Source organism: Stegostoma tigrinum, chromosome 20 (genome assembly GCF_030684315.1).
Source record: "Stegostoma tigrinum isolate sSteTig4 chromosome 20, sSteTig4.hap1, whole genome shotgun sequence".
Lineage (NCBI taxonomy): Eukaryota > Metazoa > Chordata > Chondrichthyes > Orectolobiformes > Stegostomatidae > Stegostoma > Stegostoma tigrinum.
The window spans coordinates 37832440-37856626 of NC_081373.1; the positions used below are offsets into that span (position 1 = coordinate 37832440).

Consider the following 24187-nt stretch of genomic DNA (forward strand, 5'->3'; position numbering starts at 1 on the left):
GGGGGTGCGGCTTGGGGTGGGAGGAAGGGATGGGTGAGAGGAAGAACCGGTTAGGGAGGCAGAGACAGGTTGGACTGGTTTTGGGATGCAGTGGGTGGGGGGGAAGAGCTGGGCTGGTTGTGTGGTGCAGTGGGGGGAGGGGATGAACTGGGCTGGTTTAGGGATGCAGTAGGGGAAGGGGAGATTTTGAAGCTGGTGAAGTCCACATTGATACCATTAGGCTGCAGGGTTCCCAGGCGGAATATGAGTTGCTGTTCCTGCAACCTTCGGGTGGCATCATTGTGGCAGTGCAGGAGGCCCATGATGGACATGTCATCAAGAGAATGGGAGGGGGAGTGGAAATGGTTTGCGACTGGGAGGTGCAGTTGTTTGTTGCGAACTGAGCGGAGGTGTTCTGCAAAGCGGTCCCCAAGCCTCCGCTTGGTTTCCCCAATGTAGAGGAAGCCGCACCGGGTACAGTGGATGCAGTATACCACATTGGCAGATGTGCAGGTGAACCTCTGCTTAATGTGGAATGTCATCTTGGGGCCTGGGATGGGGGTGAGGGAGGAGGTGTGGGGACAAGTGTAGCATTTCCTGCGGTTGCAGGGGAAGGTGCCAGGTGTGGTGGGGTTGGAGGGCAGTGTGGAGCGAACAAGGGAGTCACGGAGAGAGTGGTCTCTCCGGAAAGCAGACAGGGGAGGGGATGGAAAAATGTCTTGGGTGGTGGGGTCGGATTTCAGCCTTCCCAATTTGGCCCCAACCGTGACCACCTCTACACCCAGAACATTCAAACCCTTCAGAAGCGGTTCTCCCTGCGAGTCCTGAAACAGACACTTGCAGCCATGCGCCGGCACCTCCAAGCACTGCAATCCAGCCTGCCCCAGCTCAGAGCCTCCCTCTCCCAGACCTGCAAAGGACCCCTGCTGTTTTTTATCCTCCGCAGGATCCACAGACTGAACACCCAGTTCCACTCAGCTTTACTGGACACCAAAAATCGTAAGTACAACAAACTCACTGGCCCCTGCCACCCACAAGAGGATTCCTGTGCCTCCCAAATCCCGACTCTGTCCCTACCCCTCCCCCACCATGCACCCGCCGCCATTGACCATGAGGACACGGCCGGAGACCCCACCGATGACGTCACATCCGCCTCCGCCGGCCACAGAACTTCCGGAACCGCTGCTGCAGTCACCACCTCCACGTCCAGGTACTACAGCCCACACACCACCCTCACCTCAGCTGCTGCCGCCCACCCCGATCCTCCCACCGCCGACGGAACCCCGCCCACGGTCGATGCCGACGGAACCCCGCCCACGGTCGACGCCGACGGAACCCCGACAACGGCCGGCGAAACCCCGCCCACAGCCGACGCCGACGGAACCCCGCCCACGGCCGACGGAACCCCGCCCACGGCCGACGACCTCATCGCTCCGCTCACAACCTCCACAGCCTGCAACCCCAGAGAAGACAGCCACACTGAGCCCTGCCGCATCTTCACCATCCCCCCAGACCTCCCACTGACTGAGGACGAATGGTCAGTCCTGAGCAAGGGGCTCACCTTTGTCCCCCTACAACCACACATCAACGAATACCAGTCACGGTCGGACATAGAGCAGTTTTTCCGCCGTCTTCGCCTGCATGCCTACTTCTTCAACCGGGAACCCAACCCTCCTTCCACTGACCCCTTCACCCGCTTCCAACACAAGTCCTCCTCCTGGACACCACCCCCAGGCCTCCTACCCTCCCTTGACCTCTTCATCTCCAACTGCCGTCGAGACATCAACCGCCTCAACCTCTCCACCCCTCTCACCCACTCCAACCTCTCCCCCGCAGAACGGGCAGCCCTCCGCTCCCTCCGCTCCAACCCCAACCTCACCATCAAACCCGCAGACAAGGGTGGCGCAGTGGTAGTATGGCGCACTGACCTCTACATCGCCGAAGCCAGACGCCAACTCTCCGACACCACCTCCTACCGCCTCCTCGATCATGACCCCACACCCGAGCACCAAACCATCATCTCCAACACCATTCATGACCTCATCACCTCAGGGGACCTCCCACCCACAGCCTCCAACCTCATTGTTCCCCAACCCCGCACGGCCCGTTTCTATCTCCTTCCCAAAATCCACAAACCTGCCTGCCCTGGTCGACCCATCGTCTCAGCCTGCTCCTGCCCCACCGAACTCATCTCCACCTATGTGGACTCCATTTTCTCCCCTTTGGTCCAGGAACTCCCCATCTATGTCCGTGACACCACCCACGCCCTCCACCTCCTCCAGGACTTCCAATTCCCTGGCCCCCAACACCTCATATTCACCATGGACGTCCAGTCCCTGTACACCTGCATTCCGCATGGAGATGGCCTCAAGGCCTTCCGCTTCTTCCTGTCCCGCAGGCCCGACCAGGCCCCCTCCACCGACACTCTCATCCGCCTAGCTGAACTCGTCCTCACACTCAACAACTTCTCTTTTGACTCCTCTCACTTCCTACAGACTAAGGGGGTGGCCATGGGCACCCGCATGGGCCCCAGCTATGCCTGCCTCTTTGTAGGTTACGTGGAACAGTCCCTCTTCCGCACCTACACAGGCCCCAAACCCCACCTCTTCCTCCGGTACATTGATGACTGTATCAGCGCCGCCTCTTGCTCCCCAGAGGAGCTCGAACAGTTCATCCACTTCACCAACACCTTCCACCCCAACCTTCAGTTCACCTGGGCCATCTCCAGCACATCCCTCACCTTCCTGGACCTCTCAGTCTCCATCTCAGGCAACCAGCTTGTAACTGATGTCCATTTCAAGCCCACCGACTCCCACAGCTACCTAGAATACACCTCCTCCCACCCACCCTCCTGCAAAAATTCCATCCCCTATTCCCAATTCCTCCGCCTCCGCCGCATCTGCTCCCACGATAAGACATTCCACTCCCGCACATCCCAGATGTCCAAGTTCTTTAAGGACCGCAACTTTCCCCCCACGGTGATTGAGAACGCCCTTGACCGCGTCTCCCGCATTTCCCGCGACACATCCCTCACACCCCGCCCCCGCCACAACCGCCCCAAGAGGATCCCCCTCGTTCTCACACACCACCCTACCAACCTCCGGATACAACGCATTATCCTCCGACACTTCCGCCATTTACAATCCGACCCCACCACCCAAGACATTTTTCCATCCCCTCCCCTGTCTGCTTTCCGGAGAGACCACTCTCTCCGTGACTCCCTTGTTCGCTCCACACTGCCCTCCAACCCCACCACACCCGGCACCTTCCCCTGCAACCGCAGGAAATGCTACACTTGTCCCCACACCTCCTCCCTCACCCCCATCCCAGGCCCCAAGATGACATTCCACATTAAGCAGAGATTCACCTGCACATCTGCCAATGTGGTATACTGCATCCACTGTACCCGGTGCGGCATCCTCTACATTGGGGAAACCAAGCGGAGGCTTGGGGACCACTTTGCAGAACACCTCCGCTCAGTTCGCAACAAACAACTGCACCTCCCAGTCGCAAACCATTTCCACTCCCCCTCCCATTCTCTTGATGACATGTCCATCATGGGCCTTCTGCACTGCCACAATGATGCCACCCGAAGGTTGCAGGAACAGCAACTCATATTCCGCCTGGGAACCCTGCAGCCATATGGTATCAATGTGGACTTCACCAGCTTCAAAATCTCCCCTTCCCCTCCTGCATCCCTAAACCAGCCCAGTTCATCCCCTCCCCCCACTGCACCACACAACCAGCCCAGCTCTTCCCCCCCACCCACTGCATCCCAAAACCAGTCCAACCTGTCTCTGCCTCCCTAACCGGTTCTTCCTCTCACCCATCCCTTCCTCCCACCCCAAGCCGCACCCCCAGCTACCTACTAACCTCATCCCACCTCCTTGACCTGTCCGTCTTCCCTGGACTGACCTATCCCCTCCCTACCTCCCCACTTACACCCTCTCCACCTATCTTCTTTACTCTTCATCTTCGGTCCGCCTCCCCCTCTCTCCCTATTTATTCCAGTTCCCTCCCCCCATCCCCCTCTCTGATGAAGGGTCTAGGCCCGAAACGTCAGCTTTTGTGCTCCTGAGATGCTGCTTGGCCTGCTGTGTTCATCCAGCCTCACATTTTATTATCTTGGAATCTCCAGCATCTGCAGTTCCCATTATCTCTGATACATTATTCTAAGCTCTTCTTTCTTTTGTTGTACTTTAACTATAGTGTTTGAATAAACTGTGTTTCACTTCATGCCGAGTAATTTCACCAGTCGAGTTGTACCTGGAACACAAAACTTTACAATTGCCTTTTAAATAAGAAAATATTAGGATACAAGCTAAATTCTTCATATATTTTGAGGGAGTCTGGTCTGGTCTGGTCTGGTCTTGTCCATAGCAGGGAATGTCTTTGAATCTTGGAAAATATATTCAGGTGAGACATAAGGTTGTAGTTTCAAGAATGGAGGGGTTAGGTGCTGGCTTCTTTTAGGGAATTAAAACAAGTCTTGTAAACATTATGATCAATGCCTATGTAAATTGAAGGCAGAGAGAATAAAGCAGAGCTCAAAACATTTGAACAGTATAAAAGAAGAGCTGAAAGCTTAAAGAAATAAAAAATGTCAGTTTCGGCTCCTTTATGTCCATATGAAATTTATGTTTGCAAGAAGAGGAAAGTGACTGCTTGTGTGTTGGCTTGAATGATTGCCACAACAGCAGCAGTTAAAAAAAAACTGAGATAACAAAGTGTGGAACGCAGCAGGCCAGGCAGCATCAGAGGACCTGGAAAGTTGACATTTCAGGTTGGGACCCTTCTTCAGAACTGGAGAGGGAGCTCAGAAATAAATAGAGTGGAGGAGTGGGTCTGGGGAAGGTAGGTGGGATGGTGAAAGGTGTGTGCAGGTAGGGAATGGTGGGGATTGATCAGTGAAATGAAAAAGGCACATAGGTGGGAAAGAAGATGAGCAGGTTGAGTCAGGTCAAGAAGGCAGGGATGAGAGGGAAGGTTGGACATGGGATGAGACCGGGGTAGGGAAATATTAAAACTGGTGAAATCCATGTTTAGGCCATTGGGCTGTAGGTTCCCAAGGTGGAGTATGAGGTGCTGCTCCTCCAGTTTGCGAATGGCATCATTGTGACAATAGAGGGGGCCTAGGATGGACATGTCACCCAGGGAATGGGAGGGGCAGTTAAAATGGTTCACGACCGGAAGATTTGTCACGTACTGAGCACAGATGCTGTATGAAACAGTCTCTGAGTCTATACTTTGTCACACCGATGTAGAGGAGGCCACATAGGGAGCAGCGGACACGGGGGACCAAGTTGATGGATGTAAAAGTGAGCCCCTGTCTAATGTGGAAGGTTTGTTTTGTTCCTTGGATGGAGGTGAGTGGGGAGGTGTAGGGGCAGGTGTAGCACTTCCTGTGGTTGCAGGGAAAGATGCCAGGGGTGGTGGGGATAGTGGGAAGTTTGGTGCGGACAAGGGAGTCGCGGAGACAGAGGTCCCTACAAAAGGCAGACAAGGGTGGGGAGGGAAATATCTCTTTGGTTGTAGGGTCAGATTGTAGGTGGCAGAAGTGGCAGTGAATGATACATTGGATGCAGAGGTTAGTAGCGTGGGGAGGACAAGGGGGATTGTGTCTTTATTTTTATTGAGGGGAGGGGATGTGAGGGCACAAGTGCAGGAAACAGAAGAGATGTGGTTGAGGGTATTTTTGATAACCAGAGGGGCTAAGTTGGTGTCCTTGAAATAAGAAAACCTCTGGGATGTTTGGGAGTAGACGCAGTGGAGGTGGAGGAATTTGGAGTAGGGGATCGAATTCTTGCAGGAAGTTGGGTGAGAGGAGGTGTAGTCTAGTTAGCTGTGGGAGTCAGTGGGCTTGAAATAGATGTCAGTTTCGAGGTGGTTGCCAGAGATAGATACAGTGATGTCCAGGAAGGAGAGGGAGGTATTGGAGATGGTCCAGGTGAACATAAGGTTGGGGTGGAAGGTGCTAATAAGGTTGATGAACCGTTCAAGCTCTTCGTGGGAGCACAAGGCAGTGTTGATACAGTCATCCATGTAGCGGAGGAAGAGGTGGGGGATAGGGCCAGTGCAACTGTGGAAGAGGAACTGTTTCACGTATCCTACGAAGAGGCAGGCGTAGCTTGGGCCCGTGCGGGTACCCAAGGCCACCCCCTTAGTCTGAAGGAGAAGTTGTTATGGGTTACGCCAAGATCAGTTAAGTGGATGAGGGTGTTGGTGGAGGGGGACTGGTTGGGTCTGCAGGAGTCGAAGAAGCGGAGGGCTTTAGGCCATCCATATGGGGAATGCAAGTGTACTGGGATTGGATGTCTCTGAGTGAAAAAACTGAGGTTCCCATAAGAACTAACAGAGAAGGTGTTAAATGGGCAGATTGCAAGACAGAGAAAGTGTGTTAATAGGTTGTAACCAAAATGTTCAAGCAGAAACAAAGAGACATAGGCTTCCTTTGTGCAGAGAATTTATTGATTATATCAGTACAATAGATTTGTCCCCCAGTGCTAGCTGACCACACCCCCCCTTTTATATTCTGATAGTTAAATTAATAATCATCACCAGTTTCCTTTCTAGTCATAATTATTTGTCATATAAATACATAAAACAAAATCTCTTTACACAGTGGGATTATTTCAGTGGTCATCATTCCATCTTACAATATGCTGCCACATTGGGCACTTGATAAATTTTACATCTCGTCATCTCTTTGTTGCAACAATGTTCCACACTTATTTCCTATGCATTGGGCTGTTGCAGCCAGAAGAACTGGGCTTAATCATGTGTACATAAAGGAGCCTGAACTGACATTTTCCATTTCTTTAAGCCTTCAGCTCTTCTTTTATATTGCTCTAAATGTCTTGAACTTTCCTTTATTCATGCTGCCTTTGATTCTATTTTAAATTCTGTTTGAAAAGTGCTCACTGTACTGGACAGAATTTGACAAATATTGAAGGACAATTTCCTCTTTAAATCATTAAACACTTCATCCTTTGGGTTTTGGAAGCTGGTATTTATATAACGCAGAAGTAACAAAGTGTAGAGCTGGATGAACACAGCAGGCCAAGCAGCATCAGAGGAGCAGGAGAGCTGATGTTTTGGGCCTAGACCCTTCTTCAGACATTTATAGAACACAGTTGCTTTATCCTCAAAGGAGAAAACTGCAGTATCTGCTATATTCCAGGTGAAAAACTCACTGTGTTAAGGTTAGGAGCAGGACAAAGTAAGAAATAATATTAGTTCAAATGACACCCAAGGCTGAAGATTTAAACTTTTTTTAAATTAACTCATGGGATGTGGGTGTCACTGGTCTATCAGCATTTCTTGCCCGTCCCTGGTTGCCCTTGAGAAGGTGGTGGTGAGCTGTGTCCTTGAACCACTGGAGTCCACTTGCTATAGGTTGACGCACAATTCCCTTAGGGAAGGAATTCCTGGATTTTGACTCAGTGACAAAGGAACAGTGATATATTACCGAGTCAGGATGGTGAGCAGCTTGGCAGGAGGTGGGGTTTGGGGGATGCAGGGAGGGTGACCTTGGAATCAGTGGTGTTCCCAAAAATCTACTGCCCTTGTCCTTCTAAGTGGAACTGATTGTGGGTTTGGAACTTGCTGTCTAAGGATCTTTGGTGAATTATCTTTGGAGCTTTGCAGACAAGTTATTTAGACAGCTCAAAGTAAATATGATTTTTCGTCATAGCAGTGAAAGCAAGGGGAATATCATTGTCTGCAGTGCAGTTCACCATTTCACAGATTGTAATATCAGTAGTAACGATAATGTCCATGAAAAACATGTCCTATGAATATTGTGGCAGCTTCTTTCATAAATGCTTCCACTACTGCAAAGAATGTTTTAGATCCATGATTGAAGAGATATGGAAGGCAGGCAGTAATTTGCTTGAACAAGGTTTGGCCAACAGGGATGAGGGCAGCCATGCCACCAGATTGGAGAGCCTTCATTGCTCCATCAGCCAAGGATGGGGTATACAATGAAATCCAGCCCCTGCCCTTGCTTCTGAACTGTCTTCCTGTGATCCTACGCCATGATACCTAGAATGAAACACATTTAATCACCCCACAAAAATTGTTTGGAGAAATACAAGTCTTATTTCCAATTCTAATTTATAATTTAACATTAATTGTCAAAAAATACTTTTTGCTATGGGAATTCCATTGAGAATTGGAAATCATTTGAAAACTATAGAGACCGGAAATGTTTTGTTTTCAGCAATGTTAAAACATTTCTTCACTTTAGAGGAGATTTGTATATATCTAGCATTTTGTCATTAAACATAGTCTGAAGTGGACAATATATCGTAATCTGTTTGACTTTTGCAATACAAAAATAGGCCATTCAGCCGATCATGTCCATGCCAGTCAGCAAAGATCTGACTACACTAACCCCATTTCCACTTTTTGGCATATAGCTCTTGAAGCCATGGCAAGGCAAGTGAATATCCAACTACTACTTAAATGTTATGAGAATTTGTGACCCAACACCCTTTCAGGCAGTAACTGCCAGACTCCTGCCACCCACTCAGTGAAACAAATTGTCCTCAACTCTCCTCTTGGCTTTCTATCTTTTATGTTAAATCTATGTCCCATGGTTTTGACCCCTTCTTTTATGAGAAAAGTGCCTTCTTATCCTAGTATCTATAAGAGAGAGAATATAATTTGAGACTGTTTGTCCAACTTGTTTTGTGGATGGTGTTGAAACCCAGTTTCGTCAATGTCAAAAGTTAAAAGAGCTTTGTTTTGTAAGTAAGGTGGTCAATTATTCATGTTTTTATGATACACATAAGTCAGTGTGCTTAACATTATAGTAATATGAATAATGTATTGCTTTCTTTCTTCTCAAATCTAACAGTTTTTTTCATACATACTTTTATAAAGTTGTATCATTTTAGCCCTTAATTGTAAAGGATGGAGAAGTTCACAACACATAATCAAGTTCTGGATGTCAAGTTGTGCTTTCCATTTCCATTTACTGGTAATAACTTGATACAGCATCGTAAAATTACATGTATTGGATTTGTTTATAAATTGGATTGGTGTTCTGAAGACAAATGCCATATCTGGATGGGTTGGTCCAGAAAACATTGTGTTTCTCTGAATCGCTTCATTCTGTGTCTGAATTGACAATAAATACTTGCTTATTTCCAAACCAGAAAATTTGTGTTGGTGAACACTGTATAGTGAGAAGAAAAGAAAGATAGGTATTTATTTAGCAGCTTTCATGGATTCAAGGTATCACAAAATGTCCTAAAGCTAATGTGGTACTTTGGGAATGCAGTAACTGTGTCTTGAATTCATACAATCAGAAGTTGTTGAGACTGTTTTGTATACAAAACATTCTTAAAATGCTTGATTATAATGTGGGTAAAAAGTGAAGTATGACATCTGAGTTTTTGTGCTGCTGAATATAATATCCACTACTATCCTAGAAACATATTTGCTCAATAAAAGCTCTAGGGATGTCCACTAATAATTTAGCACTTACTGATCCACATTTACACTTTTTAATCAGTAAAGATGAAAAAATCAATTTACGTGTGAGGACATTAAGATATTAATGAGCTGTTGGTTTATGCATGATTTCAGTGTTCTAGTCTTGATTTGCACCATGAATACTCATTGGGGGAAATTGCTTTGAAGTTATTTGCTGACAGAAGTGTTCATTCTTCTGTTCAAAGACTAAAGTCAATGGTAAATGTATGGGGAAAAGCAATTTTCAATAATGATGTTTTCTTGGCATTGATAGCAACTTTAGCTTATATGTACATACAATAACATAGGTCACGGATCAGCTATGACCTCATTGAATGGTGGAACAGGCTCAAAGGACTCGATGGCCTACTCTTTCCAGTTCCTGTGTTGCTATAAACTGTGTAAGAAATGTTACGTTAATTGTACATTACCATTGCCAGAAATTTTGAAAATGTTGCAATGGTAGAATTGTTGAGGAAATATTCAACATTATGACATTTAATTTCTTCACGTAAAATCATTTTGTGAACAATTAAAACCACAATAAATACAAATGCAAAATCTATACTACAAATGACCTGTTACTTATACTAGAAATGATATTGAAATTATGATCCCATTAGAGCTGATTTCAGTGGAGTTAGTAAAGGAGCTACATGTTTCATTAGTTCATATGTAATGGAAGGTTATTTGTTTCAATTTTGTAAACAGGATTTGCTACCACACTGCAGCAAGAGGCGCAGCTTATCATTGACGATTACAGGAGAAAGGTAGACAGGGGGATTCTACCTAGAAAGGCTGTCAGTGAAGTCTGGAAAAAGATGAATGTTAGCAGTGAGTTCAAAATAGTCCAAATAATAAGCTGATTCACTTGCAAGTGTAAATCACTTTAGTCCCTGAAAGACAGGAACAAGATGGGGGATCATGCAACATCAGAAAGTGAAAGAATACTGCTCAAATGATTTTAGAATAAAACTTAAACCTAGTGGATAACACATCTGTATTCACTATGGATGCTTATTGGATGCAAATATATATCGTAATATTATTTGCACCTTATTGCCATGTATTTGAGATGGTAGTACCTCATTATGTAAAACATTATGAAGTAAACAGGCAAATAATAGCTAAATAGATAGTCAGTGTTAATGTAGGCTCTTTAAAGTATCCTTTTTTATCCTAGGTTATCTTTTAAATGTGATGTGAACTTGTTATAGTCTATTTTAAGCCTCCTCTCATTTCAGGTGTAGGTATTTAATCTTTCTGTTAGAATCCATGCACCTTTTTCTGAAGTCTCTTAAGATATTCTCATTACAAGATAAGAAAAAGCCATTGGTTTTCTGTTTAAATTTCTTGGATACTAGTCATTGTATGACAGCCTGACATTTTATCTGACGATACCATTAAATTAAAAATATTCTTCAGTGGTATTGTTGTCATAATATCACTCCCATTATACTTCCTTTTGAGAGAGATTCCAGGCCTCTATCCTGTTGGGAATTTGATGAAATTAATGTGACTCACTTCACTTGCCCCCGCCACCCTGACTTATTTATTAGCCAAAATCTTCTTAATGTATTGTTTTCATTTCATTAGAAGAATCATGACCAGTTTCTAAGTTAAAAACAAGCAGATTAATCTGAATAATTTAGAAAATTTTAATAAAATGGTGAAATTTGCATTATGACACCTCTCCTCAAACATAGAAATGCATTTGTGTGTTTCACTGTATGCATTATTGGAGGGGAAATGATGGATTGTGTCATGTGGTGCAAATTTCATTTTGAGAAAATGATCAGCTTATTTTCAGAGATGAATTTTCTGACTGTGTAATACTGCTTTGAAATTTGCAATACCCTTAAGAAATGAACCTATGTATTTTTGTGTTATTCTACCCCTTATACATGGTTAGTTGTGATACTTACTTACCAGGTAAACACACAGAAGAAAAACACAGCATGGCCTACCTTCAGATCCATGGCAATTTAATGCATTCTTAACTGTCATCTGAAATCTCTAAACAACCCATCCCATTGTAGCAAAGTCAAATAAAAAAGTAAAAGGAAGTAAAACTAGGCAGATTACCTGAAATCAACTTAGGAACTGGAAATGGACAATGGCCCACCTAACCTTTTAAGCTTCCATAGTCTTCCCTACGAATATAAAGCAAAAAATTATGGATGCTAGCGATCTAAAACAAACAAAAAGATAAATTGCTAGAGAGTCTCAAATGGTCTGCCAGCACCTATGGATAAAAAAAATAGAGTTAACATTACAAGTCCCTTAAGTGAAGAAGGGAAACTGGACTTCAAATGTTAACTGTGTTTTCTCTCCACAGATCCTGTCAGACCTGCTGAGTTTCAACAGCAAATCCTGTTTTTGTTTCTTTCTTACTAATTTTGTGCCTAAATCAGGAGAACAGTTGTGCAGACTAGTCAAACAACAGCCAGATGTGGTCATTTTTACTGAATCACACCTTACATCCAGTATCCCAGACACCACCACCATGCCTGGGAATAGCTTGTCACAGCAATAGGCCAGATACTGCAGAAACAGTGACATGTAGTTAGAAGGGAGTTTCCCTGGAAGCCCTGAACATTAACCCTGGATCTCATGAAGCTTTGTGGCATCTGGCCAAACACAGGCAACAAAATCTCTAACTGCTTGCCGCTTACTGCATTTCCTTGTTGGATGAATCAGTAGTCCTCCATGCTGAACAAACTTGGAGGAAGCAACTGAGGATGACAAGGGCACAGAGGTGAGGGATTTCAATATCGATCACCAAAAGTGGCCTCGTGTTACATTTAATCACAGACAGATCCGGCTGAGTCCTGAGAGTCCTATCTGCCAGATGGCAGAACGTACTTGATCTCATCTTCACAATCGGCCCATCACTGTTGCATCTTCCAATACAGCACAGAGGGAAGAATGATATTGCCAACGTCTTTATGAAGGCAAAGACCTGCCTGCATACTGGGCAAACTCTGCATCGTATTGTCTGACACTAGCATCATGCTAAGTGAGGCAGATTTCAAAAAAATCTAAAGGCCCAAACCTCAAACATCCATGAAACACTGTGGGCATCAGCAGTAGCAGAATTGTATTCAATTGCAATCTGTAATCTCATTGCTTGGCATATCCATTACTCCTCCATTCCTGTCACTCATGGTTCAATGAAACGTACAGGAGCATATTACCAAAAGCAGCTCCAGGCACAACCGAAAATGAGATGGCAACTAGGTTAAGCTATAACAAGCATACTAAGGCAGCACATAATAGACAGAGCTAAAGGATCCAACAACCAACCAAACAGGAGAATGAGTCAACATAAATATCCTTATCATCAACGAGCAATGTAAGACATAAGGGTGCAACATTTTCAACCATCTTCAACCAGACATATTGAGTGGATTGCATGGACTGATTGGACCATCTTGGCTTGCTTCTGAGGTCATCAAGAATCATAGTTGTGGTTTATGTAGGCACTAACATCATAAGCAGAACTAGGAAAGAGGAGCTGTGTACTAAATTAAAAAGCAGAGCCTGAGCCACGTGAAAATTGGCATAAGGTGAATAAAATTAGAAAGATGAATATGTGACTGAAAGACTGGTCTGGAGGATTGGATTCACTGGCACCAATGCTGGGGAAAATGGGAGCTGTACTGCACCTGAGCTGTGCTGGGGCTCTAGTGTTCTTGCAAAGCAAATAACTAAGGGAGTAGAGACGGTTTCAAACTAAATATTGGAGGCAAGGAATCAAGAGATATGATCTATCAAAGACACAAAATAAGAGACAAAAGTAGTAAATACAAAATGAGAATCAGTGAGTGGCAGGAAGGGACAAGAAAAAAGACACAGGGCTAGTATCAAATCTAAGGAAAATAGCACATAACTGCCTAAGATGAGAAGCAGTTTAGATGATTGGTCAGAGTATAAAGAATAGCCGAGAATAACTAAAAAGTCAACAAGAAGGAAGTAATTAGATTTTGAGAGATAAATAGCCAGAAATGTCAAGGTGAATAACATGAGTATCTACAGGTATTTAAGAAGAAAAGACAAAGTAAAGTGAGTGATACTCTTCAAGAGAACGAGAATTGGGATTCATTATAGATAATAAGGAAAAGATGGATGAAATAATTTGCTACTGTCTATAGAAGATACAAAAAAATGTTCCAGTAACAGTTGTAAATCAGGAGGTGGAAAGGAGAAATGAGTTTAGTACCACTTCCTTCATGATTATAATTTCACTGAGCAAACGGATGGAGCTGCCGACTGACGAGTCTTTGGGTCCAGATGGACTTCATACTCGGATCGAATAGTGGTGGCTAATGAGGTAGTAAATGCATGGGTATTAATTTTATAAAGTTCCCTCATTTCAAGTAAGCTTCCATCTGACTTGTAAGTAGCAAATATAGTCTCTTTCCTCAAGAATAGGAGACAGAAAACAGGAATATGAAGGCCAATTAGCTTGACATTTGTCATGGGCAAGTAGTTTGAATTGCGAGTTAACACCAGTGGACTTAGAAAAACTCAATGTAATCGGGAAATATCTGTGTAGTTTTGTCGTAAGGAAATCATGTTTAACCAATTTATCAGAGTTATTTGAAGAAGTAATGTGCATTGTTGGTAAAGGGGAATTTATACACTCAGTGTACTTGAATTTCTAGAAGGCATTGATAAGGAGTCACGCCAAAGGTTATTGTGGAAAATAAGAGTACATGCAGTGTGCAGTAACATGTATGGATAGAAGGTTAACTGGCTGGCAGGAAACATAAATGGGTCTTTATCTGATTGGGCACAATGTGATGTGATCTACAGAGGTGTTCTGGGTCCTCAACTTTTTACAACTTACATCCATAATTTAGATGAGGGAACAAAGGCATGGTAGCTAAACTTGCAGGTGACAATGTTGTAAAGGAGACATAAGGAATTGTAAGTGGAATTAGATAGGTTGAATGAGGGGTCAAAAATCTGGCAGATAATATATAATGCGAGAAAATGCAAACTTATTCACTTTGGCAGGAAAAGTAAATGAGAATTACATAAACAGACGATGAGTGCAGAACTCCCAGGTCCAAAGGTTTTCTTGTGCATGAGTAGCAACAAGTTAGTATGCAGGTACAGTGAATCAAAAGCTAATCAGGTGCTATCCTTTATTACAAGAGCAATTAGACATAAAGGAAAGATGTTGTGCTTCAGTTATTCAAGGCATTGATAGGACAATGTCAGTCATAGAGTCATACAGCATGGATACAGACCTCTTGGTCCAACCAGTCCATGCCAAATCTAATCCCAAACTAAACCTAGTTGCCTGCCCCTGGCCCATATCCCTCCAAACCTTTCCTATGCATGTACTTATCCAAATGGCTTTTAAACATTGTAATTATACCCACATCCACCACTTCCTCGGGAAGTTCACTCTACACGCAAACCACCCTCTGTCCAATGTTCTCCTTCTTTAAGGGGAGATGTAAATGAATTGGAGGTTGTTCATCGGTGGATTATGAGATTGTTGCCCAGAATGAGGATAGGTTGGACAGAATGGGCCTCTTTCCAGTGGAGTGAGAGGTGACTTGATTGAAGTGTATAAGATCCTGATTGGTCATGGTGAAGTGAGTTTGGAAAAGATGTTTCCTCTTGTGTCCAGAACCAAGAGGCACTGTTTTAAAATTAGAAGTTGCCCATTTAAGACTGAGTTAAAGAGTTTTTCTTTTGCTTTTGCAGGATTGTGTGACTTTGGAACTCACTGCTTCAGTAGGTGATGGAAGTCATTAAACATTTCGAAAGTAGAGGTCGTTAGATTCACATTTTGTGAGCCAATCTGAGGTTATCTGGGGTAGAAGGGAACGTGGGATTCAACACATAAAAAGATTAGCCACTGATCTGATCTTATTGAATCGCAAAACAGGCAAGAGGTGCTCAATGGTCTACTTCTCCTATTTCAAATCACACACACTAATTCCCTTCACTCCTTATGACATCAACACACAATTGAGAGAACTGGAAACTGCAAGATACTGCAAGATACTGGATATTTAGACTTGACTATTGTGCTGCAATAGCAATGAAGACTTGCTCCAGAACTGTCTAAGCCCCTAGCCAAGCTACTGTAATACAGTTCTAACTCTGGTATCTCCCCAACAACGTAGAATATCACACCAGTTTGTCCTATTTACAAAAAGCAGGAAAAATCTAGCCCAGCTAATTATAGTTCCACCAACCTCTTCCCATGAGCAAAATGATGGATGGATCATCAAAAGTGTGATCAAAGAACACTTGGAGAGAAATAACTTGCTTACTAACACTCAGATAACAAGGTGTAGAGCTGGATGAACACAGCAGGCCAAGCAGCATCAGAGGAGCAGGAAAGCTGGTGTTTCAGGCCTTGACCCTTCTTCAGCATTTCTGAAGAAGGGTCTAGGCCGGAAATGTCAGCTTTCCTGCTCCTCTGATGTTTCTTGGCCTGCTTGGTTCATTCAGCTGTACACCTTGTTATCTCAGATTCTCCAGCATCTGCAGTTCCTATTATCTCTACTAACACTCAGTTTGGTTTCTGTCAGGCCTTACAGCTTCCTATCTCATTACACCCTCTGTTCAAATATAAGACCTGAACCCTAGAGATGACGTCAGTGACTGTCCTTGAAATCAAAGCGGCATTTGACTGAATATGCCATTGAAGAGCTCTGGCAAAATTGAAATGAATGGGAACTGGAAATAAAATTCTTCACTTGAATGAGTCACATTTAACTGAAAAGGAAAATACTTGGTGGTTGTTAGATTCCTTCATCACCGTTCAAGGATGTTGTTACAGAAGTTACTGAGAATAGCCTGCTAGGTTTGACTATCTTCAGCTGCTTCATCAATAACCTTCCCTTCATCATGCAGTTGGAAATGGAGATACTCAATGATGTTGTACAATCTTTTCAGCACTATTCTTGACTCTTCAGATACTGAACCAGTCTGTGTCCATATGCAGCAAGTTGTCTATCACCTAGAAGAATAAAGGCAGCAGATGCATGGGGATACCACCACCTACAGGTTCCACTCCAAACCACGCCATCCAGCTTGGATATATATCGCCATTTTTTCACAGTTACCAGGTAAAATCTCTGCATGCAGCACTATGGGTGTGTCAGCAGGGATTCTAACCACCTATACATCGACTTTCTCAAGAGTAATTAGGGAAGGGCAGTAAATATTACTGAGCCAGCTATGTGAGATCCAATTAATAAAAAATAGCACTCATCATCCTGACTTGAAATTTTTTTTCTGTTTCTTCACCATCATGGAATCAATATCCAGGAATTCTCTTCTGAGCAGGATTGTGGCTGCACCTGACCAGATGTACTGTAGTAGTTCCAGTAAGTGACTCATCACCACCTTCTCCAGGATGATTAGGGATCAGCAACAATTAGGCTTAGCCAGAATGTAAAATTAAAGAGCAAGTCTATCAGGGCAGAGAAATGTCTTGTCAAGAGTTAAAAAGGAGTAGGGAGTACAAATATTCCGCATCATAGTAACCTAAGTGAGGTCCAAGCTGTTGTAATTGTTTTCTTGGTTGATGAGAGAAGTTTAAGGCGCACACACTAGTAAAGGAAAGGTAACCACAACAATGGTGTCAGATATCTATAAATGATAATAGGTAAACACAACTTATCAATTTTCAAAACACAACTGGTTTATTGCAGATATGGAGATTTACAAACTGCAACAACTAACTAGGTAAATTTTGAAGATTTTGGAGAATTGATATTTTCACATTGTTCATTGAACTGTTGGTGAGAAAGCTTGGTGCCTTAAATTTTTGATTACTGAAGGAAGTAAGGTAATTTTAGAATGAGTAGTACATAATTTATGTGTAAGACAAATAAAATGATCTTGAGTAATACTTAAATTTATCATGGAAATAATATCTGTGTTTGCAAATTTACGTAATCTTTCTTGTAAATTGGGGTTGACATCCTGTCGTAAGCTTGCATTTTGTTTTACAAATTTGAACATTTATAGTATGAACTCCAATTTCCCGATAGCTGCTGAAACTACTGTCAAGGATTTTGCTTGAGAAAAATAATTATTATTGAAGGTTATACTTCCATTCAATTTTCTTGTCCAATTTGAAACTTTTTTGCTAGACGTCAGTTGGTACTATGTCAGTGCAGAGTGGAGTCTTATTATTTCCACAGCTTTGCTGTCACCTGGGAAACCTCAGTTAATGCAAGCATTTCAATTTGGAGGCTGCCTGCAGCAGATGCCAATAGCTGCAAAAATCTTAAAGATAGAACATTCAGATCATCAGGGACAAGAAAAAGGAAAGTAATTTGTTTTTTCAACTTTGTTGTGATTTGACCTGCAAACTGCTGAAAATTAATTCAGCTGGACAAACTTGTTCTTCTATTGAAATATCCCTTTCAGCAACAGCAACAGAATCAAACCTTGACTATTTTAAAATTATAATGCAATTAGACCAAACATACCCAACATAATAATGAATGCTGCATTAAATCAAGTACGAAGTTGCACAATATTTTTATACGTGAGGTCCCCTAGCAAATACTTCCACTGTCATGATGCCCTCTTTTTGTTTGTGGAGGATGGTTCAGATCACTTAAGTTTCCATGGCTGCCTCAAATGCATTGTTTCATGAGCCTAGTAGAAGTGTGATTCAGTCAAGATGAGATATTTCATCTCGTGGCCTGGCTGAAATATGGCTAAGTTTTTTCTCCTTTGCACTTCCTTCAGATTTCAATGCTGTTTGCCTTCTAATAAGAGTCTAAATCTCCATTCCACCCAAAAGAAACTGTTCTAGCTTCTTAATATGGCTGCAATTTGGGGGCCCAGCCATTTTTAAAATAATTGGCTGGCTATACTCCACTGTTCATTAGAGATGTAAAAGACATTAACGTTATTTTTTTTACAGAAGATCGTTGACGATTGTGATTATTGTTAGGTGGGTATGTTTCATGTAAACAGCTCTAGAATATACACTTTGGCATTATAAGCAACAATGTTGTGTTTGGATTGAAACCAACAAGTGGTTAAGTTTGAATTATACAATGAAGTTACAAAGTAAGTTATAGCCAGGTTTAGGCGTGTCCTTCAGATTACATAAAATATAGATCCCTAGCTTTTGGTGTCCCATTGTAATGATTGAGACTTAAATGTAGACAGTACATCTTCAAAAATATGCTCAGATTGCAAAAAAAAAGGCCATGTGGTTCATTGTGTAGAAAAAAAACAGTGTAACTGCAGGAAGGCATTTGTGGACTGGTCAGCAGCAAGTGGATAGCAATCCAGAGTGTTATGAGGTGATGCAAATGGGAAAGGTATTCACGGCAAGGGAATAAATAACACAACATTGTAAACTGTGAAGGAGCATAGGAACTTTGGAGTTCCTGACCAGGAGGTCAAGTATATAAGATGGCTTAGAAAGCACAATGTACACTTCATTAGCCAAGGCATTGAAAATAAGAAGAGGGAGGGTGTGCTCAATCTACATAAAATAATTGTTATTGTTATATACTACATTCTGTTCAGATCACCACATTTAAGCAAAATTATGATGTGACTAGAAAAGATTTATGAGAACATCGTCAGGAACAGATTATTTTAGCTATGATAAAAGATTAGACAGTTGAGGTGGTGGTTTTAATTGATATGCATAAACCAATGAGGACCCTAGAAAAAGTGGATCAGAATGACCTATTCCACATAGCAGAGAGATTAATAAATAGGAAGCATAAATTTAAAGCAGTTGGTAGAAGACTTAGAGGGATGTTGAGATGAATGTTTTTCCCTAAGGATGTGGTGGGTGTCAGGAATTCAGCATCTAACCATTGAGTAGAAGGAGAAGCTCTCATTGCATTTAAAAGCTGTTTGGTCTTGCATTTGGAATGCTGTAACTCCTAAGGCTTAGGATCAAGTACTGCAAAGTCGCTCAAGATTGGATAGCTTTTTTTAGGCCAGCACAAATGTAATGGGCCCAATGGCTTTTTTTCTCTTTTTAAATCTCCATTATTATACATCTAAGATTGAAGTCTTAAAAATAACATTAAACAAAATTACAGTGCAGTCTATCAAGTGAAATTGCTTTGTAAGTGGGTGCTGGAAGCTGCACGTGTGTGACTGGGAGTAATTTTTTGACTTAAATGTTCTCTTCCTTTCTGTGGAAAACTAATTTCCCTCTGTTAATTACTGTTTAGAAATCTCAGTCAAGACAGAGTTAGACTATTAAGTAAACAAAACTGTTGTGTGTTAGTATATGCATACACAATACGTTTGAGACATCTCCTTTGTTAAAAGAATGTGGGTGAGTGCTGTTTAAGTAGTAAATGTGATATCTGAAATGGTTCTGCAATGATACTATTTCCATGAGGTTCCATATGCTGTTTATCTTCAGTCTCCAGAGAGGTAGGATCCATATTTGCATGTTACCTATATCCTTTAACTTGACACATCACATTTTAGTGACTTGCCCTTTGATTTTCTTTTTAGAAATGCCATTAATTGAAAAACTACAATTGAATGTCCGAACAGGATCAAGTTTAAGTTTCTCTGATGAGAAAGAGCAGCAAAGGTTCAAAACACTGAAGCAGAAATTATTGCAAGAAGAGAAAAAGGAAGATTCTTCTCAGTCTAAGAAGGTCTGGGGTGCAGGGTTCCTATCGAGCATATCTAATATTCCCAGGTAAATGAAAACTTGAATATAACTGAATTACATACTTCGCTGGATAGCTAGACCCAGTGGAAGAACAATTATTGTATTCTGAGATAATGGGAACTGCAGATGCTGGAGTGTCCAAGATAATAAAATGTGAGGCTGGATGAACACAGCAGGCCAAGCAGCATCTCAGGAGCACAAAAGCTGACGTTTCGGGCCTAGGCCCTTCATCAGAGAGGGGGATGGGGTGAGGGTTCTGGAATAAATAGGGAGAGAGGGGGAGGCGGACCGAAGATGGAGAGAAAAGAAGATAGGTGGAGAGAGTATAGGTGGGGAGGTAGGGAGGGGATAGGTCAGTCCAGGGAAGACGGACAGGTCAAGGAGGTGGGATGAGGTTAGTAGGTAGATGGGGGTGCGGCTTGGGGTGGGAGGAAGGGATGGGTGAGAGGAAGAACAGGTTAGGGAGGCAGAGACAGGTTGGACTGGTTTTGGGATGCAGTGGGTAGAGGGGAAGAGCTGGACTGGTTGTGTGGTGCAGTGGGGGGAGGGAACGAACTGGGCTGGTTTAGGGATGCGGTGGGGGAAGGGGAGATTTTGAAACTGGTGAAGTCCACATTGATACCATTAGGCTGCAGGGTTCCCAGGCGGAATATGAGTTGCTGTTCCTGCAACCTTCGGGTGGCATCATTGTGGCAGTGCAGGAGGCCCATGATGGACATGTCATCTAAAGAATGGGAAGGGGAGTGGAAATGGTTTGCGACTGGGAGGTGCAGTTGTTTGTTGCGAACTGAGCGGAGGTGTTCTGCAAAGCGGTCCCCAAGCCTCCGCTTGGTTTCCCCAATGTAGAGGAAGCCACACCGGGTACAGTGGATGCAGTATACCACATTGGCAGATGTGCAGGTGAACCTCTGCTTAATGTGGAATGTCATCTTGTGGCCTGGGATAGGGGTGAGGGAGGAAGTGTGGGGGCAAGTGTAGCATTTCCTGCAGTTGCAGGGGAAGGTGCCGGGTGTGGTGGGGTTGGAGGGCAGTGTGGAGCGAACAAGGGAGTCACGGAGAGAGTGGTCTCTCTGGAAAGCAGACAGGGGAGGGGATGGAAAAATGTCTTGGGTGGTGGGGTCGGATTGTAGATGGCAGAAGTGTCGGAGGATGCTGCGTTGTATCCGGAGGTTGGTGGGGTGGTGTGTGAGAACGAGGGGGATCCTCTTTGGGCGGTTGTGGCGGGGGCAGGGTGTGAGGGATGTGTTGCGGGAAATACGGGAGACGCGGTCAAGGGCGTTCTCGATCACTGTTGGGGGAAAGTTGCGGTCCTTGAAGAACTTGGACATCTGGGATGTGCGGGAGTGGAATGTCTTATCGTGGGAGCAGATGCGGCGAAGGCGGAGGAATTGGGAATAGGGGATGGAATTTTTGCAGGAGGGTGGGTGGGAGGAGGTGTATTCTAGGTAGCTGTGGGAGTCGGTGGGCTTGAAATGGACATCAGTTACAAGCTGGTTGCCTGAGATGGAGACTGAGAGGTCCAGGAAGGTGAGGGATGTGCTGGCGATGGCCCAGGTGAACTGAAGGTTGGGGTGGAAGGTGTTGGTGAAGTGGATGAACTGTTCGAGCTCCTCTGGGGAGCAAGAGGCGGCGCCGATACAGTCATCAATGTACCGGAGGAAGAGGTGGGGTTTGGGGCCTGTGTAGGTGCGGAAGAGGGACTGTTCCACGTAACCTACAAAGAGGCAGGCATAGCTGGGGCCCATGCGGGTGCCATGGCCACCCCCTTAGTCTGTAGGAAGTGGGAGGAGTCAAAAGAGAAGTTGTTGAGGGTGAGGACGAGTTTGGCTAGGCAGATGAGGGTGTCGGTGGAGGGGGACTGGTCGGGCCTGCGGGACAGGAAGAAGCGGAGGGCCTTGAGGCCATCTGCATGCGGAATGCAGGTGTATAGGGACTGGATGTCCATGGTGAAGATGAGGTGTTGGGGGCCAGGGAATTGGAAGTCCTGGAGGAGGTGGAGGGCGTGGGTGGTGTCACGGACGTAGGTTGGGAGTTCCTGGACCAAAGGGGAGAAAATGGAGTCCAGATAGGTGGAGATGAGTTCAGTGGGGCAGGAGCAGGCTGAGACGATGGGTCAACCAGGGCAGGCAGGTTTGTGGATTTTGGGAAGGAGATAGAAACGGGCCGTGCGGGGTTGGGGAACGATGAGGTTGGAGGCTGTGGGTGGGAGGTCCCCTGAGGTGATGAGGTCATGAATGGTGTTGGAGATGATGGTTTGGTGCTCGGGTGTGGGGTCATGATCGAGGGGGCGGTAGGAGGTGGTGTCGGAGAGTTGGCGTCTGGCCTCAGCGATGTAGAGGTCAGTGCGCCATACTACCACTGCGTCTCCCTTGTCTGCGGGTTTGATGGTGAGGTTGGGGTTGGAGCGGAGGGAGCGGAGGGCTGCCCGTTCTGCAGGAGAGAGATTATTGTATTCTTTCCCTTTTTGCCTAGTGCTGCATGAAACAACTCACTTTTTCCACTGCTTTTGTCATGCTTCAATTTGATACTCTAATGAAGATCCTTTACTGCAGACAAGTTGTTGGCCGCACTCATAAGCTGCCTATCAGATGATTCATATTGTGTGCAATATGCGCACAATACTCCGATACGCTGCTGGCTATCAACCCAGTGGCATGTGTATGAGAGGCTGGGACTTTTTTTCATTGGACCATAAGAGGTGGAGTGGTGACCTTATAGAGATTTATAAAATCATGAGGGGTATAGATAAGGTGAATAGCAAAGGTTTGGAAGTTCAAAACAAGGGAGTATTTTTAAGGTAAGAGGAGAAAGATTTAAAAGAGTGAGTTGCTGTTGTGCTACTGGTGTTGTGCATTGGTGGTGAAGGATGCAAGTCAAGTGCTTTGTACTGCATGGAGCTAAACTTCTTGAGTGTTGTTGGACAGATGGAATGTTGCTATATTTGTCCAGACATAATTAGATTGTTTTATTACTCCTAACTTGTGCCTTATAAATGGTGGGCAGGCTTTGGGCATCATGAGGTAAATTATTTGCCACAGAATTCCCAGTTGCTGACCAGCTTTTGTCACAATTAGCCACGATATTTATATGGCTGGTTCAGTTCTGTTTCCAGTCATCGTGGGAAATGCAGCAATGCTAATGCAACAGGCTGTCAAGAGAAGAAGATTAAATTTGTTCTTGTTTGAGATGGTCATTGACTGGCACTTGTATGGCACAAATGTGACTTGCCGCTTCTCAGACTAATGATATCTGACTGCCGCTGTCTATGGGCACGGAGTGCTTCAGTATTTCTGGAATCACAGATGGTGCCAAACATTGTGCTATCATCAGTGAACATCTGACTTATGATATTATGATGGAAGGAAGGTAATTAATGAAACCCCTCAAGATGTTTTGGCCTGGAACATTACTGTGAGGAAATCATGCAATGATGTCCCATGGTTGAAAATGATTGTCCTCCAACAAGTATGGCTATCTTCATTTGTGCTTAATATGGCATCAACTACTGGAAAGTTCACCAGACCCCTCCAATTTCCATTGATTCCAGGTTTGCTGAAGCACTTTGATGTCACGCTAAGTTGAATTTGCCTGGATGTCAGGGCTGTCACTTTCGCTTGACCACTTAAGCTCAGCTCTTCGTCCATGTTTGGACTAAGGCACTGATGAGGTCAGCAGCAGATTGATACTGTTGATAACTCCTTCAGTCACCTTGCTGATGATCAAGAATAGTCTGATGCTTTGGTAATTGGTTGGGTTGGATTTCTGCTGCTATTTGTGTTTTGGACTTACTTGGACAACTTTTCCACACTGTGAAGATGTCAGTGATCTACCTGTTAACTAAGGCCATGGGTAGTTCTGGAATACAGGCTGTCAGTACTATAGCTAGAATTTTGTCAGGGCCCACAGTCTTTGCAATACCTGATTCCTCTAAACCTTTAATCTCCAGGAAATATCACACTTGTTTGTGTAATCCTGCCTCATAAATCAACCTTTGAGCCCAGATATGCTAATATATCCACTGCCCCAGCAAATGTAGTATATTCTTCGCAGTCTCAGAGGAGCAGAAAATCG

At 44.1% G+C, this 24187-nt stretch overlaps 1 protein-coding gene across 1 annotated transcript in view; it reads left to right on the forward strand.

The window, feature by feature from the left end:
• Nucleotides 1–24187, forward strand: part of LOC125461889 (leucine-rich repeat-containing protein 27-like) — a 91007-nt gene that overhangs the window by 39437 nt on the left and 27383 nt on the right. Inside the window, exon 5 of the mRNA XM_048551208.2 lies at nt 19951–20143. Coding sequence (XP_048407165.1) covers nt 19951–20143 — 193 coding nt within the window. The remainder of the gene's footprint in view (nt 1–19950; nt 20144–24187) is intronic.